Raw genomic sequence first — 15742 nt, 5'->3', positions numbered from 1 at the left:
CCCCATTCAAATTTTTTCTCCTTACGCAAGGTCCGGAAGAATGGTTAGCTTCTGTGAGCGAACCTCGAGATAAAACGTGCCCAGCGCAGCAATCCTCCCTGTCAACTGCTGAACATCTTTGGGTCCCTAGGGAGAGACCATATCTTGGATAGCTTGAACTTTCTCAGGGTTGGCCTCAATCCCCCTCTCTATCACCATATAACCCAGAAAATTCCCACTCCTCACCCCAAAGATACACTTCTGAGGGTTCAACTTCAGCCCATAGGACCTGAGGGTGAAAAAGGTCTCCACTAAGTCAGGTATGAGCTGTGTTGAATCCTTAGACTTTACCATGATGTCGTCCACATACACTTCGACATTCCTTCACACCTGCTCAAAAAATACTCTATCCATCAATCGTTGATACGAGGCTCCGGCATTTTTGAGTCCGAAGGGCATGGCCATGTAGCAGAAAGTTACTTCAGAGGTGATGAAACTCACTTTATCTTGGTCCTCCACAGCCAAGGGAATCTGGTGGTACCCATGATAGGCATCCAACATGCACATATATTGGTGTCCAGCTGTCGAGACCACTAACTGATCTATCCGAGGCAAAGGATAAAAATCTTCAGGGCACGCCTTATTGAGATCTCTGAAGTCCAAGCACATCCTCCACTTCCCTGAACTCTTCGGGACTAGGACAACATTTGATAGCCAAGTATGAAATTTCACTTCCCGAATGTGCCCAGCCTCGATCAATTCTCTCGCTTCTTACTTTATAAATTTATCCTTCTCAGGCCCGAAATATCTCGTTTTCTATTTTATCGGGCGGGCATTCGGCAAGATGTTTAACCGATGCTCTGCCACACCCGGGGTCGTCCCGGTGAGCTCTTGAGCTGACCAAGCGAACACGTTGAGATTGGTCTGTAAGCAAGTAATGAGTTCCTCCCTAACCCTTGGGTCAAGGTCAGGGGCTATTCTGAGCATCTTTTTCTCGGGTCCCAATGCTATGACCTCCGATTCTTCATCCATCACTTCTTGAACCTTCCTTCCTCACCACAGGCAACCCGCTCCTCCCCCTCCTTATCATATCCACCTCCACCTGTGCCCTCTTTCCCTCTTCCTTCACTATTCCTTCATAACACCAACGTGCAACCTTCTGATCCCCGCACAGGACTCCAACCCCCTTCCCTATAGGAAAATTCAGCTTCTGATGATATGTGGACGCTACCGCTCTGAAATCTTTTAGGGCTGGTCGCCCCAGAATTCCATTATAAGCGGATGGGGTGTCCACCACGGTAAATCTTGTCATCTTTGTTACTCGCCGAGGTTCATGTCCCAAAGATAGAGGAAGAACAATCTGACCCAGCGGCGGGATGGCATGTCCTGCAACCCATATAAAGGAGTAGAGATCGGTTCGAACTCAAATCCTTCCACCTTCATCTGATCCAAAGTACTATTGAACAAGATATTCACATAGCTTTCATTATCAATGAAGATTTGTTCCACATCGTAATTGGCAACGATATTCGTCACCACCAAGGCATCGTTATGTGGAGCCACAATGCCTCGGAGGTCTTCCGTCCCAAAACTGATGACAGGATCCTGGGGTAGGTCCGCACACTAGATATTTCAAAATTTTCCAACTTCCTCCCATGCGCTTTCCGAGCTTGCCCGGAATCTCCATCAGTAGCACACCCCGAGATCATATGAATAATTCATCTCGTAGGGTGATTATCCTCATTCGTTCCCCTCCTCGGTTCAACGGGCTCCCGAGGGACATCCTGACCTCGACCTTCTCTTCTCGGCTCCTCGACCCTCTGATTTATCCATGGAGTGCCTCGACCCTGCCTAGAAGACGGTCGAGATCTCAGTTCACTTTCGGACGAGGATCCTTCTTGTCTGCCACACGACGGAGGCCGAGCACTGCTCTCAACCCTCTGCGACTTCTCCTCCCTCTCCCCTGACTCACTCACTTCCATCAATTTATCCTGATTCCTATTCAGAGGAACATGTGATGAAAATTGTCCTCTACTTCTAGTTTTGTCCTCTTCTCTTCCCCCCCACCCCTCTTTCTTCCTCCTCTCTCCGCTCCCTCAACTCTACTTCCTCCGGGCCGGTTCTCCATCCTTCTGTACCGTTGGGCATCTTCCAAGATTACATATTTCTCAGCTCGAGCCAACAGATCATCATAGCTTTACGGAGGCTTCTTGACCAGCGACTTGAAAAACTCCCCTCCCATCAGTCCTTGTGTAAAGGCATTTATCATGATGTCAGGGGTAGCCGCCGGTATCTCCAGCGCTGAACCGTTGAAACGCTGGACAAATTCTCGCAAGGTTTCAGCCTCTTGTTGTTTCATCACGAACATGCTCAAATAATTTTTATGGTGCCTTTTGTTGCTAGCAAACCGGTGCAGGAAAGCGGTAGAAAAATTCTCGAAAGACTGTATGGAGTTGGGCTGCAGGGTATTAAACCATTGCTGGGCGGATCTCACCAACGTGCCCAGAAACACCCTGCACCTGACTCCATCCGAATATTGGTGCAACATAGCCGCGTTCTCAAATCTCCCCAAGTGTTCTTTGGGGTCCTTATGTCCGTCATATTCTCCCACGTTTGACTGTCGGAAATTTGGAGGAAGCCCTTCTTCCAAGATGGCTAGTGAAAAAGGACTTCCTCTCTTGGGTACCGGCGCCCTGCTTCCTACCTGATACCTCAACATCCGTATTTTCTTCCACATCTCCCCCATCTCACTAATCTCCCCACTTTGGAGGGACTGTGTCTCTTCAACCCTGCTCTGGTGGGCTTCAACGTTTTCTTCTCGCTCCTGACGAGCGGCATGTTCCTCTACAAACATAGACTATTTGTAGAGCTCAAAATCAGTACACGTAAAACTCATGCATTTATTTAATTTTTAAATCATTTATTTAAATTTAAAATGATTTTTAGTGATGCATGATTATTAAATTGCAGTATTTTAATGTTTATCTGACGCACGTTAAAATGTTTTCTTGAGTTTCATGTTTCAGGCGATTATTCGATGCGGAATCGAGGAAATGAGACCGGCGACGATTTTTGGCAATTTTAAAATGCGATATTTTATTTTAAGTTAAGATGGGAAATTTTAAATAATTTATTAAGATTTAGCATTTTAAAGCCTAAAGTATTTATTTATGTGATTTTAGAATTTTAAAACTTTTAAAGTTAGTGAGTGTGCATCTTATTTTAAATTAGGGGATTTGGTGTAGGTAGGGAGGATTAACTTTTAATCAAAACTTTTATTTTTAATTAAGAAAATTTTTATTCCCTAATTTACTAAAACACACGCACACACACCACTAACACACACATATACATGCTAAACACACAACACACACATACACATTTCAATTACACAATTTTAATAGAAAAACTTAGGGTTCTAAAGGGAGAGCAGCCGCCCCATTCCTTCAGCGTTCCAGCAAATTTTTGTGAGTTTTATTTCAAGAAAATCGCGTCACGTTCGTTCCGGATCGTCTCTCGCATCCTTCCCACTTCGGTGTCGTCGTTCGGTAACGTTAAAGATTTAAAGGCATGTATATTCTTTCGTTTCTGCATCGATCTTGTCATAGTAAATATTTTGATGTTTATTGTATGAAAACCATGTGAATGTTATGCAAAATTTTGAGCAAAAATGCTTGGATTGGTTTTGAAATGTTTTTGGATCTCAAAACTCAAAGTTTGCAGTCATTTTAAATTCTGCGACTTTTCGGTCAACTTTTTGGAAAAACTTTCAACATATGAAACGTAGAACTTTTTGATACCTTCGATTTGATATAAAATTCGAAATATTTGAATAAAAATTGTGTGAGTTATGGTGTTTTTTCGTGGGGCTGCTCAAATTGCGTTTTCTGAAAATTATGCTATTGATGTGTTCTTGAAGTTTATTTGTTGCAGGCTTCGTTGGGAATCGTCGGGTGATCGCTGCTGTGTTTAGGTATATTGAGTATGAGTTTGGGATGAGTTTTGATGTTTCGTTTCGTGTCGATAGTTGTTGGTTGCATTAGAAATCGTAGGAAACAATTGGTGTCAAAATTGAGTTTATGGGTTTTATTGCGTTGTTTGTAGTGCGTCGTTTCTTTGGGAACGTTTGGGGCGTTTTTGCGGAGTCGGGTCAGGGTCATAGTGTCCTAGGACGAGTCTCGATTGATTGGTTCACGAATCGTATTATTTTAGTTAGGAGTATTAAGATGCTAGTCGCGGAGTCCAGAAGACTCAGCGCCCGAGCTGTAATATTTTACCGCCCGAGCGCCACTCCTTCTGTCCGAGTGTTTTTCCCAGAAGACCTGGCGCTCGAGCGGTAAAGTTTTACTGCCCGAGCACGGCCCCATCTATGAGAGTGTTTGGGTTCTTCCATCTTTTCAAGTTCAATAGTGAGTTCATGTCTTTTATTTTTGGGAAATGTTCACAAGTCATTTTAGAGCTTGTTTCGGGGTTTGATGTCATGGTTAGTATGATTAAAAGATGTCAAGTCCCGAATTTTCTAGAACGTCATAAGCCACTTATTTACTTCGGGGTTGAGTACGAGTAGTACGTCTAAGTATGAAAGCTAAGCACTTGTTAATGTGTCAGTATGTGTAGCAGTGGCCCCAAGCGAGATCCAACGAATCCCGCAACGCCAAGTAAGTATGTTAGACATGCAAAGAAAATACTTTTAAGTTTTTGAGGTATGCTAAATGTCTTGTGACCAAATTATGTATGGGATTGAAAAGCGGTAAAGTATGATCAGGGACCAATCCACCCCGTTTATAGGATTGGAAAGCGGTAAAGTATGACCAGAGACCAATCCACCTGTTAAATTATGAACGGAGATCTCATGTATGTGACAGTGGATCTTTCCTGTCAGCCCAGTAGTGTGGTTTAGTCTGATCAGGCGTCTTTATGTATAGGTCACTTGCTTTGAAACATGCCTCTACGCAAAATGATGAAGTTTATGTATGTTCAAGTATGTACGATGTAAGTATGTATAAGAAACGTTTTATGTTGATGGCACGTCTATGTATGTATGCACGTATGCTCAATCTTATTTATGCAAGTTCAAGTTCCAGTATGTACGTTCTATTTTAAAGCTGTATGTGATCTTATTACATAGTACTCGTTACTTCCAGTTTATACATTTTGAGTTTTTAGGCTCACGAGAATTGATCGATGCAGGTGAGGATGAGTTTGAAGAGACGAGAAGTGGGGACCGGTGAGCTGGCTTGGACTGAGCGGGAGGCTAAACCCGAGGACCGCCATATTTTAAGTTTTATGAAATGTTCAAAATACTCTGATTTTACGTTTTGGTTTTGATTTATAAACAAGAATTTTCTTTAGCAAAATTTATTGTGATCCATCTTATTGTAAATACTTTTGTTGGACAGTTTATTTATGAATTTGAAAGTTTATTTTATATTTAAGAAAAATTTTATTTTTCCGCGAATTTCAAGTAGTTTAAAAGTACGGTACGTTACACTTTTGGTTCCTCTTCATGGCCTCATCCACTGTCCGTGTGGGGACCCGAACCTAATCCATCTTCTTAATCATTATTAGGATCATTTAATTAATCTGGGTCTAAATTTTTTTTTTAAAATACAATGCGGAAACGTAAAGTAATCAATCTGATATAAATCTCAATATAAAGTACAAATCATGTACAACATATGTTTATTCCAACTAGAGTTCAGCCACTACATCAAGTACTGAAATTCCCTCTACTCTAAGTCCGGATCTCCACGCTAATCTGGAATCTCTCATTCTCTTCGTGACCCTGATCCTGTCTCACCTGTTGTCATGCACACATACAAACAAGACAACAGCCGGGTAACTCCGGTGAGAAATATATCCCAGTATAAACAATATAAATATGCAGTCATATAAAAGCATATATAAAAGCATGAAACATATATCAACATCATGTATCAACTCAGAAGACATATATCGATATGAGGCTGTAAATAAAACTCTAGACTCGTCATCTCAGACTCGACTCATTTCTAATCTAGGGATCCCGGTTCCTGGATATGGGCATCTATATCGAATTTCAGCGATAGGAATGAATCAACTCCTAAGCGACATCGATATAAACCAATCCTCCGGTGTCTTGGCGAATCAGCCAAAGACTTGGCACATCAGCCAATGACTAGGCACATCAGCCAATGACTCGACACCTGCTCTGCTATAAAGCAATTGACTAAGCAAATCAATCTCAAGAATTGCAAATATCAATGCAATATAATTCAGTATGTGATTTTGGGAAACTCAAGTTGAATCAAACTCGAGTTGTGCAATCCCGAATCAACGTTGATTTATACCTTTCTTTCTGTCTATCTGACTCTGTCGAAGCCTCGGATTCAAAGCCTGTCAATATCAATCTGGCAATAACAATATCGAGGGTATCGTATTACTATACAACTTAAATCAATACTGGATATAATTAGAACTGAATCAAATTCTGTTTCAACAGCATAACTGCACAATCTCGATATACCCAGCAATATAGTCTCAATCGGATGTCAATCCCAACATCTCATAATCAATAACGATACAAATCTGATATCATATCTCAATCAATCCAACTCAGAAAATCATAACAATTCTATATGGTATCCGTTCTTCAATCCGGGTTCCCATATGACTCGCGCATATGCGCGCACTCACATCGCGCATATGCGCGAGAACTTCTGCCTATTTCGCGCATGTGCGCGCATCGTGTCGCGCATGTGCGTCAATGTTACTGCCCTCGCACACATTTCATGTATTTTCTCGTCTTTCCCGGTCCGATCATTTCCGCCCATAATAACAACAATTTATAAATCAATAATCGCAATTTATCAAATAAGATTCCGGGCATTACAGTCCGGGTGATAAATTGGCCCAATTGCTCCAGGATCAAGTTCCCCACATTCTCATTGGAACGGGTTTGCTCGGCCCTGGTCTTGTGATGGGACTGCTCGGCTCTGGTCTCTTGACGAGGTTATTCCGACCTCGTCTCAAGACGCAGGCTTTGAAATTACCCTGAGCCTGAAATCACAAATAAGATCGTTAGAAAGGGGCCAGGAGGGTGTCCTGGCGTAGCCCCTCCGACGCTCAAGTCAGAGACTGAGGATATATGAGGGGAGCAGCTAAAGGTACTGCTGAAATAATATAGTAAATGAATCAACTGAACACTCAAACCTGGTATTTATAGGAGAATACATGGGCCCTTGATGTGCTTGTCTTCCACTTGGGTTAGAGATGGACCAGGGGATGTGGGCTTATCTTTAAAATAAGAAATAATAAATTTCTAAAATAAAATTATTCTAAAAATAATTCTGAGAAAATAAGAGAAATAGTGAATGGTTCAACCAATTCTTGATCAATTTGACTGTTAAATGATTTTTAAGTATGGTTCAGACCGAACAAGTGACCACTTTATAAGTGATCAGTTTATGGTTGAACCGACCAATCTGGTCTAGTTTTAAACATGAAATATGATCACGTAGATTATTAATTAAGATAATACCAAATATTATAATTATAATTTATAAATAACAATGCAAACAAGAATGAATGTGAATAAATAAAGTAGGATAAAATAAATAGATTATTCGTGAAACATAAAAACAAAAAGTATATCTCGGATAATTTAAACAATATACGTTAACAATAAAAAAAATTTGGTAGTCTTATTTGTTTACGCTCAATAACAGGCATTATGGACCACAAATTTACCAGTTTACCTTTTTTTTTGTAAACATAAAATCTAAAAATTATGTACTGATTTTGTTATCCCAAGCATTAAAAATAATTTCCTGAATGGCCTAATCGTTCAAAAATATTCTTTCTTGGAGTACGCCTCTGGGATGCCTAAAGGTTTATGAGATAATTGGGTAGAAAAGGTGCATGTAAACATGATGGCAGGCTCAACGTGCACTCCGCCAGGAGTACATCGCAACGCCTCACGCGTTCTGGACCAGTGGCAGATACGATCCAAAATTATTCCCAAGTTCATAGATTGGGCGTTGCCTTGTTTTTAGGCAGAAAGCGGCACCATGCCCTTTCTAGCACACGCCGTATTTCTCACCAATATCAAATGTTACAAAAGTTTAAATAGCAAAACAATGGCTAAAATGATTGAACCATTCGTAATCTTTTGTATATGCAGAATAATCATGTATGTAAACATTAGCATTAATGAGCTGTGTAAAAAATGTCAAGTAGCCATCAGTAATACATCAGCATAGCCAAAATCGATCTTGCTAGGCACTTCTGTAGATAGGAACCTCTTTGAAATCAAGTTCATTCAACGAGTTCACCCTGTTCGAGACTAATCAAAATATCTCGGCAGTGATTCCCAAAATAGTTAGCATCTTCCTAAAAACTTGAAGTGAGTTTCTGACTGGTTGATATACGAAGAAAATCTAATGGTAAGCGAGTAAGAAGCGGAAAAAAATGAAAGGCAGCACATACACATGTCCACGTAGGAGGTTGGAAATGGCAGCTTGTGCTCGTTTCAAAAGTAGGTTGAAGGATATGTCGTCTGTGTTCATTTCGAAAGCAGGTTCAAAGATATGTCATCTGTATCTGAACCGGGAAGATTGACCTCTAGATTGGTAATGCGGTCTCTTACTATTAGATACACCGCTATCGCTGACACTCCCTTCAATGAGGTCATCATGAACATCGGAGAACTCTGTTGTCCATGGGTTTAAGGGGACAAGACAGCTATCATCTTTTGAATTCTTATTCTTATGTTCCTCGTGTCGTTTCATGTTTTCTGATATCTGATGGAAAGTTCTATTCATTTTTGCGATTCCTCTTTCGAACGGTTCCACGACATGCGAAACTGTGTACTTCATGTCATCAACAATCTAAGAGCATATGACAACCACATTAATAGCAAAAGAATGATTAGCACCTAGAAAAACTCTATGAAAGGATTATTTCAAAACGGAAGGGACATTATTCTCACAATTTCACCACTTCCAAATACCACATCACGAACGCTTTGATGAAGTTTCGGACGCTTCTCTCTCTCTCTCTCACCATAACGAGAAATGCGTACTCTTGTAGATCTTTCGGAGTCTTGGACCTCTTCAGGATCAGGCGGGGTTCCTAAAGATGCATAATCAGCCATCACAGAAACATTCCTAACACATCTTTCTCCTCGCTTGTATGGGACAGCAGGGAACACATAAAGATGTACCACAGCAGCTATTCCCATCTGAATCACAACAAGATTTAAATCGAGAAAACTTCCTCAGAAAGGTCTTGTCGATTAAATGTTACATACTGGTTTTCTTCTCAACAAAACGCTGGTTTTCTTCTCAACAAAAAATTCACAGCAGATGGAGCGTTAATCTCAAGATGGTAAACATTGTTAAAGTCATAAAGATAACGAGAAAAATAGAAAAAACCAACCACCTATACAACCAAAAAAAGTTGCAAATTATACAGAATTCTGTGTGTTAACACAGAGCAGTGGATCTAAGGTTTAGAAATCTACCATCAATACACTCTATCTCCAACATCGAGTAGAGGTGTTAATAACCTCACTTTTTTTTAAATTCTACAAGTATGACTAAAAATGAGACTATCTGGAAACCAACTGCTTCAGCAATGTTCCTACATGGTTAAAACTGGTAATGCCCTAAATGGAGAATCGTGTCCCTAGTCATACCTTATATGTTAACATAATAATCACCGATAACAATAATAAACAAAAAAGGTACAAGAATTATAACAGAAAAAAAAACATGTCTACACTAGTATAGATAGTGGAAAACTCAAAATTCGAATGGCAAGTTAACTTCAAAACTAGCATCTTGGTCTTGGTCTAGAAACAATTTATCACACATGGTCCCCAGTACAACATAGTAACTTCACCACCTAGACATCATATATAGCGGCAATTTGATGTCATTAAGTTCATGATGATAAAACCTTTTAAATTCCATTACTTCCCGAAGAATAAAACCGAAAAAACTTCCAGTCAACACACAATACAACAACCAGATGCATAACCTACACAACAGAAACAAGAGAGAAAATCCAAACCAATTCAATACTTTAACACACACCTCAATACATATGATGTAGTCTTGTATGCGTGTTTTTAAAACCTGTGCCAATGACCCCTTGAAGGCTCCAAATGATAAAAGAAAGGCAACAGCAATGCCTTGCCACCATGTAAGGAAAACAATCGACTTGAATGTCAAAAACTTGGCCAAAGGTTTGATTGGTGCCAACTTATTCTTTGTCACAGTATAGAACTGCACAAGGCAGTAAAGGGCCCAAGTCTGGCTGAAATTCAGAACAACTGCCAGATAAGGATAGCTGCAAGTCAATCACAGAATTTGCAATTACAAGCAAGTAATATTTAATTTTATCCGAAAGTAAAGTAGAGAATGTTTTAAATCAAATATCTGCGTGATAATAACAATAGTGGGATTTTTTTTATTAGAAGTCCTGCTGGAGTGATCAGTTGCTCAGATAGTCAGAAATAGAAAATAACTAGACTATCACTCCAGCATTCTTAGATAACCAGAAATAACAAATGACTAGAGTAAATTTTCAGGTTGAGTGTGCCGAAAAGAAGGGTAACTTACGCAAATGTCCACTCGAACTTCCCTTCCCCGTAAACCCCAAAAGCTTCACAAATCATTGCCAGTAATGCACATATCATCTTCAATATCATCTGTGAAACAGATACTTTAGCTAATGACAAAAAGAAACAATGAAACATGGGAAAATTCCGAAAACATAGAACATACATATTGAACAATGCCAATTTTTACAGCCTGATAGAAGTCAGGGCCAAGCTGCCATTCACTCAAGAAAAAATTCAATGGAAAAGGATGTTCGACAACACCATAAGCATAAGCTTCATCTAGGAGAGGTACACAAGAAGTGATCACGCTTTGACTTTCCATAAACTCAATGGTGCTTTCTTCTCCACCTGCAAGGCATGATATGCTTGTCAGACATGATACTCACTTCAAGAAACCAAAATGCATGTGTGTAAAAGATTTTCAGACATTTGACAGATCCCTGTACAATGGGAAGCATCTACTTCAGCATTATCATATATAATTTATCTATAATCTATCATAATTTAGCAGCCTACTTCATATAATACAAATTTCAAAAGAACCATTAATAGAACCAGATCCAAGTCAAAACACCATCCTTAAGCATGAGCATGAGTTGCCAGAACCAGCAACCATCATAAATAAAATGCCTAAAATGTGTAAATGAGTTCCAGGCCAGGTTTTAAATCCAACAGGTTTAAGGAGAATACATACCTAAGCAGGCTATGAGATATCTCTCGAAGCAATACAAAGCAAAAGCTTCATAGCAATCACGTATGATCTCACAGTTGAAAGCAGCATCAGAATTTAGCAGTGATAGAAACTGTTCACAACATAATAGAACATCAATAAGTTTTATGAAATCCTTGACATCAGAGCCAAGAAAATAAAATAAATCCAAAAAATTTCCTAACCACACAAAAAACAATTTATGATGCTTTAAAGCTTGAAGGAAGAGCTATAATTACCGATTCCACTGCATAAACTGGAACCATCAGAATGAGTCCAATCAAGAACTTCTGCTCCTGGAATGGAACAAAAGATGATAAGTTTTAGGTCCTCTACTTTATTACCAAGTTATTATAAAATCCAGGAAATAGAGACATAGCAACAGATGAACCTCCGGCTGGTTATATGCAGCTAAATGCTCAAAGATGAGAAACATGGAAAGAATAAGAGCCACCACAACAAATATCGCAGCACTGGTAACTGCCCAGCTATAGAGAGAAGAAGTTGCAGCATTCGAACCTTCGAAAAACAATCTTCCTGCTCTGCCAGTCGATTCAACTAAAGTGGCAAGATACAACAATGACAGAAAAACCCCCTTCCATCCCATTACAGTAGCTCGCACAAGTTTCCCAACACATCAACAAAGGCAATTTTTTTATCAACAGAGCACGATAAATTTAGCAAACCAACCTCACACCACCAGATAAACTAGCAAGATTTCATATACAGTAAAAATACGTGCATCAACAAAACCCGGCTCACTTGACCAATTATGCCCGATAATTACCAGGGATAGCTGATTTTTCCTAGATACCAAAAGAGAAAGAAAAAAGATTGAATCGTCAATATGTTTAGTGCAATATGCCACACTGAATACAGATCATAGTTCATGATAAAATCAAACAATATTAGATTTCACCAAAAAAACCCTAGAAATCATCCAACAACAAATTGAAAAAATTACTTCGACGGTAAGCAAAACAAAATCCTAACACAAACGATCGAACCTCATAACTACAAAACCTTAAGCCAATATATTGAGTAATTAGGGTAAAATTGAACCTGTATTCTGGTGGATTCTCCCAAATAACTGTTGGAGAAAAAAAATAGGTATCTCCTTTCTCCTACTTCAGAGAGAATTTCAATAAAAGTGTTTTGGATTAAAGAATTACAATCCAGATTATTTTTAAAAAAAAAACAATCAATTTATGCAAAATTTATGTTTGCTTCGTTAGCTGGGAAACCCGAAAATCAAACGCGACCCCAGTTGTGGCGGTGTTGGAGCCTCTAGGTGTCGACGTGTCGTGTAGTGGGAGAAAAGATGCGGGCCCACGACCTGACCAGATCATTTTTCTATACGAATATTGGAAATAGTTGATCACACGTGCCTGGAGGTATATATCCCTCGGGGGGAAAAATTTAAGGAAAAATTAGAATTAAATCCTTAAACTCAAATTTAATTTTATCAAAATTTTCTGTGCCTACAAAACTTTGCTTAAACTCTCTAAAAATGAAAAATTGACAAAAACACTCTTATATATTATAATGATCGAATTTTTGGATGAAAATGATATCAGAGACGATGTAAATTATTTCAAACATACAAATTTATTATTATAAATTAATTAAATGTTTGATGAGGATAATTTTCTCAAATTACATGAATCCGAACCCAGGTTCGAGATTAATTATTTACAAGAATTATTCCAGAACTCTGGAATATTTGTGAAATGTCCACTACTCGTTTTCTTTAAAATACACTAGGAATTTTTTTTATTCTATTAATTTCCTAGTCTCGGCCGAATTTTAAAATGCATAATTACATATACTAATAATATTTTTGATCCATTTTAAAAATAAACAACCAACTATATTTGAAAATTCAAAGGAAATAGTTCAAAGCATAAAATCGTCAAACGTTTGCAAATCCTAACATAGCAACAAAGCTAAAACTAACAACCTCTCAAAAACTACTCAACAACATAATAAAAGTCGTACAAATATCTTTAACAAAACATTGAATCATAAGCCATAATCATAATGCGGAAAATCTAGCGCTGGTCCTCGGGTTATTGCACCTTCAGTCCAGAAAGATCAACATCAAGACCTCCACTACCATCAATGTAATGCCCGGTTACTCATACAAATGATAATACTGCGTTTATGTCATTTAATATGTAGTTATTTAGCTCATTATGTTTTACATGTTGATTGAGGTATCAATATTGAGATTGAACATGATTTTTATATTGTCCATGGTTTATTGAGAATCAATAGGTGTCTAAATAATGATAGTAAGATGTGTAGGTAAAGTAGTGTAACGAAAGTTGGTATTGGACTGCAGGAAATGATATTAAAATATGGTAGTTCTTACGGATTTTAGCATAATTATTTGAATATTGATCCAAATTGTGTGATGCCACAACCATTAGAAAGCTAAGATATAATTATACAACTTTCATGTTTTGGATTTTATCCAAATCATTGTGGAAGATAAGCCAAAAGTGCTCCGAAGTGTGTCGTGTGTATCGTCATTCCTACAATGACATATTTTGATAGATGGAGAATAACTTTTTCCTCAGACCTCCCAATGACATGAAACCAATTGGAGATTCAAGCCAAGACATAGCGATACAACTCTCATGTTTATCTCTTTTTCAGATTATGATGGGAAGAGACATTTCTGGAGTGATCTTTGACGACACTGTGCGCAGAGACAGAATATCCCGCGCTCGAGCGGTAAGATTTTACCGCCCGAGCGCCGGTGCACGAAATTTTCATCTCTTGGACAGAATGTTCCGCGCTCGAGCGGTAGAAAACTACAGCCCCAACGCCGCCTTTCGTAAAAAAAGATAAGTTTCGACTTCCTTGAGTTTCTTTACCATTCCACAACCTCATTTCACAGCTAAACACGAAAGATATCAAAGAAATCTTCCTCCAAAAGCTCCTTTCATCCTTTCCTCCATTATTTTGAAGTTAGAACTTAGTTCTCCATCTCAAAAACTTCCTAAGGGTGTAAGTTTTCTTCTCTTTTAGTTGTTCTACATGTAGAGGGGTAACTGTCACCTAGTATAGACATAGTAATTGAATTATTGATACATTTGATAGTATAGGAGCGAAAAACATCTTCTCAAACAAGTATTCGTACGCTTGGATTGTAAGTAGGCATGTTCTTGAAGTAATATATGAATAATATTATGAATTTCAAATGCTTCCCATTGTTTATTGATATATGTACATTGTTAGTATGTTTATTGATGAAAACATAGCACCATATTCCATTATTATGTATTAAATATGAAAGAACTCATGAATATTGAAGATAGGTGCTATGTCATGAACATGAAAGGAAAAGGATTGATTTTTACATGATATAGAGCTTGTTGACACCATGGGTAGTTTTAAGTCCACCAAACCTATTGGCCAATATATGTTCATGGGGCGTGGGGTTGCCAAAGGTGCTCCCTGACGTCCAACACAGTAGTAGCTATATAATAAAGCAAGCAAAGTAGTACAGGTCAACTAATGAGGCTCAAGTACTTAAATGAATATGAATATATGGTATGATATAACATTGTTTAAAGTTTCATTGTTGATCATGACTTGATATGTATGTTCTTTCTATGCATATTGATACGTATAAGTGCCAACTTATTGAGTAGGATGTCGGTTCGCCAATAGATGCTTGTGACGTGCCTCACCTCGAAAAGAACCTGGATATCTTATTGTATAGCTTCCGCATATGTATTGTAGTAAATGTTATGTCAGGGTTTGAAACAAGTTCCACTATATGTATGATGATACAATGTATGTTTATAAGTGTGTATATATGGTATTGCTTGAGTTTTTGGCTTAGACAAAATGTAGGGACATCATGTCAAAATTTTTATACACCGTCAAGTGATGCCCCTTGTTTAGATATAACATTCAAATCATATTTTTATTATCATATAACATTCAAGTTATATTTTGATTATGGTAATCATGTCAAGTATAGAGTAAGGGTGTGACATTTTAGTTGGTATCAGAGCCCACGATTCTTCAACAGAGAAGACACTAGCACTTCATCCATACATGGGGACTCGGCAAGTAAGTTTCTTTGTATTCCATAGTTTATGCTAAGTTATGTGCTTTTACGTATCCTACATGTAGGTTAAGATAAAAGACGATGCCACCTAAACAGTAAAGTACATGAAGGAGAGTCATCTAAGGGCAAGGCCCCAGCAGTCGAAGGTGAAGGCAGTGCGCCACGGCCTATAGATGATTTTGCTCAGCTACTCCAACAACAAGCGAAAGTTCATGGGAAGCAGATACAACAATTACTTGAGATGCAACGGACTACTCATGAGCAAGCACGAGCCATGGTACCCAGACATGTGCCTGTTCAGACGGATGTATATGATCGCTTTCGACGTCTGAATCCTCCTGAATTAATGGGAAGCACCGAT

The 15742-nt window shown here is 38.7% G+C and overlaps 1 protein-coding gene across 1 annotated transcript; it reads right to left on the bottom strand.

Annotated features, from left to right (window-relative positions):
- Nucleotides 1-8332: 8332 nt before the first annotated feature.
- LOC142522553 (protein LAZ1 homolog 1) lies at nucleotides 8333-12629 on the bottom strand. The gene is made up of 9 exons (XM_075626002.1): nucleotides 12357-12629; nucleotides 11686-12100; nucleotides 11534-11590; nucleotides 11280-11388; nucleotides 10749-10933; nucleotides 10584-10672; nucleotides 10056-10311; nucleotides 8948-9199; nucleotides 8333-8846 (listed from the first exon to the last, which is right to left on the bottom strand). The coding sequence occupies exons 2-9, from the start codon at nucleotides 11899-11901 to the stop codon at nucleotides 8550-8552; spliced, it is 1461 nt and encodes a 486-aa protein (XP_075482117.1). The 5' UTR covers nucleotides 11902-12100; nucleotides 12357-12629; the 3' UTR covers nucleotides 8333-8549.
- Nucleotides 12630-15742: the final 3113 nt, after the last annotated feature.

The sequence above is a fragment of the Primulina tabacum genome, chromosome 13, assembly GCF_025594145.1.
Source record: "Primulina tabacum isolate GXHZ01 chromosome 13, ASM2559414v2, whole genome shotgun sequence".
In the NCBI taxonomy this organism is placed as follows: domain Eukaryota; kingdom Viridiplantae; phylum Streptophyta; class Magnoliopsida; order Lamiales; family Gesneriaceae; genus Primulina; species Primulina tabacum.
Note: the sequence above shows the minus strand (reverse complement) of the source record. Positions and strands in the feature narration are given on the sequence as shown.

Coding starts and splice junctions, on each gene's coding strand:
- LOC142522553 (XM_075626002.1), bottom strand. CDS start 11,901: ATGGGATGGAAGGGGGTTTTTCTGTCATTGTTGTATCTTGCCACTTTA. Junction 11,591..11,685: donor CTGCATATAACCAGCCGGAG/GTTCATCTGTTG, acceptor GTTCCATTCCAG/GAGCAGAAGTTCTTGATTGG. Junction 10,673..10,748: donor AAATTGGCATTGTTCAATAT/GTATGTTCTATG, acceptor TCTGTTTCACAG/ATGATATTGAAGATGATATG.